This window comes from Sinocyclocheilus anshuiensis, unplaced genomic scaffold, assembly GCF_001515605.1.
Source record: "Sinocyclocheilus anshuiensis isolate Anshui unplaced genomic scaffold, SAMN03320099.WGS_v1.1 scaffold75, whole genome shotgun sequence".
NCBI lineage: Eukaryota > Metazoa > Chordata > Actinopteri > Cypriniformes > Cyprinidae > Sinocyclocheilus > Sinocyclocheilus anshuiensis.
Genome location: NW_015549634.1, coordinates 1,518,678 through 1,521,236, shown reverse-complemented (window position 1 = coordinate 1,521,236; position 2,559 = coordinate 1,518,678). Strand labels below are relative to the sequence as shown.

At 37.6% G+C, this 2,559-nt stretch overlaps 1 protein-coding gene across 1 annotated transcript in view; it reads left to right on the top strand.

Annotated features, from left to right (window-relative positions):
• LOC107659703 (formin-2-like) overlaps positions 1 to 2,559 on the top strand; it is a 13,784-nt gene that overhangs the window by 1,941 nt on the left and 9,284 nt on the right. The window contains exon 2 of the mRNA XM_016448728.1: positions 1,998 to 2,136. Coding sequence (XP_016304214.1) covers positions 1,998 to 2,136 — 139 coding nt within the window. The remainder of the gene's footprint in view (positions 1 to 1,997; positions 2,137 to 2,559) is intronic.

Sequence of the window (2,559 nt, the reverse complement as noted above, 5' to 3'; positions counted from 1 at the left end):
AGGTGTGCTGAAGTGGAGTGTGTTGAAGTGCAGCAACAGCATACCATTTTAGCAGCCTCAGCTTCACCCTCAGCCTGTATAATCTTCTGTCTCTGGTCCTGTTTGGCCTTCTCTACATAAAACTGAGCCCTTTGGGCCTCCTGCTGGGCTACATGTCAACAAGAGAGAACTCACTCACTCTCTCTCTCTCTCTCACACACACACACACACAGATATATATATATATATATATATAAAACTTATTTGCTTATTTACTAATTGTTGGATTTAACAAATGTAATTAAATGGCTTGTTCCACAGCTAACCATATTTAAATCATGCTCATACTTTTTAACTCAAATATATGTTTTCGCAATCAACCGATTTATGCAGATTTTACACTATTTAAATAAATGCGTTATTGAAATAAAACCAAACGGGTGCAAATAGTTCATAAACAGCCATGTTTTTCTGACTGCAGAAAGTTTACACGCATATGCATTAATATGCAAGTTTGTTAAAATGATGTAATCCAAATAAATGGAAATTTTATATGAAATTCAAACACACAAATCTGCATTTTAGGCCTAAAGGTGTGTATGTTTGGAAATGTTGTGATCAAATGTGTCTGTTGCCATGGTAACCGAAATATTCCCAAAGGAATCACCACTGAATCAAATCTAAACTGAAGTGGAATCTGAAGGAAAGCTTGTGAATGATGTCAGCAGCCAGTGCTGGTTAATTATAAACCTCTTCAGCAGTCAGTGACACGGGTTACACCGGAGCTGTGTGTTTGCTGCAGTGTGTGTTCAGCGTTTTCATCACTTATTTACAGTCCTGGCTCTGTATATCTTTCGCTTAACCCTGACTTAACTAGCAGTTTATACAGACAGCCCTGATCAGACTTCAGCTTCTGAGACGCTTTGTGTTCTGGGTTCATGTGGATTCAGTGCCGTTTTATTTTAGCATTTAGTTTTATAGTATTTATTAATATTTTGAGTTAATTTTATATTTCCATTTTAGTTTCAGTTTTTTTTGTTTGTTTGTTTAAATTTCAGTTTAAGTACTAAAATTATTCAAATTAAATTGTTAGCAAAAATTAGAAATGTTGCCTTGTCAACTATCTGGATTATTTAAAGTATAACTGAAAGTTTTCTTATTTTATTTAATTTCAGTTAGTTTTTTTATTTCAATTAATGTAAATGTTTTTAAATTGATTTAGTTAATGATATTATTTAATTTAGTTTTTGTCAGTTTTATCATTTTATGTATCTCTTAGTTATTTTAGTAATTCAACTTTAATAAAACTTTTAAATGTTGCCTTTGACAACTAACTGGAATATATATTGAAAGAATAACTGAAAGTTTTGTATAAGTTTATTTTGTTTATTTAATTTACTTTTACTTCAGTTCACGTTTATTTCAATGATGTACATGTTTAAGTTTCAGTTAACAATAATGTTGTGATTTTGTCAGTTTTAATAAGTTTTGTTTATTACTTTAATTTAATTTAATTTCATTTAAAATTGAGTAATGTTAGTACTTCGTCTAGAAAGGCTGCATTAGCAGCAAACTATTTGCTGAAAACATTGTTTTTCAGTGGTTTTATTTAATGATAACAACACTGCTCCCTAGCAGTTCAAGTCAAGTCACCTTTATTTATATAGTGCTTTTAACAATACAGGTTGTGTTAAAGCAGCTTTACAGTATTAAATAGGAAAATATTGTGTCAATAATGCAGAAGGACAAAAGTAAACACTCAATTTTCAGTTAAAGGCATCATCCAGCTCAGTTCAGTTTAAATTACGACTGAGATGCTTGATAACTAACTTTCTTAAGCGCAGCTTTGAGCCAAGAATTTTTTTACACTTACGTCAATTCTTAGCAGCATTCTTGAGAGTATTTCTCAGAGGCTTGATAAATCCGGGCCCGGATGTGATTGGTTAATGATCTGTGCTGTTACTGCAGGTTTGTGTTTGGATACCTGATGGTGTGTTTTGTCTCTCCTGCGTCTCCAGCACGATCAGCTTTACACATGGGCAGCCATCTGTCAGCCTCCTCCGTCTCTGGAGAGTCTGGAGGGACACCTGAAGAGCCTGTGGCCCCTGACCAGACCCGGAGCCCAGGACCGGCCCCAACCCAAATACACCGAGGATGGTATGAACTCTCTCTCTCTCTCTCACACACACACACCCCCACACACACTATCACTCACTCACACACACTCGCACGCACGCACGCACGCACGCACGCACGCACGCACGCACACTCTCACACACACACTCACACTCTCACACACACACACACGCGCACTCACACTCGCACTCACACTCACACACTCACACTCACTCACGCACGCACGCACGCACTCTCTCTCTCACACACACACTATCACTCACTCACACACACACTCTCACGCACTCTCACACACACACTCACACTCTCACTCACTCACACGCACGCACGCACACACATACTCACACACTCTCACACTCACACACAAACACACACGCACTCTCACACACTCTCACTCACTCTCACTCACTCACACACACACACACACACACACTCGCACGCACT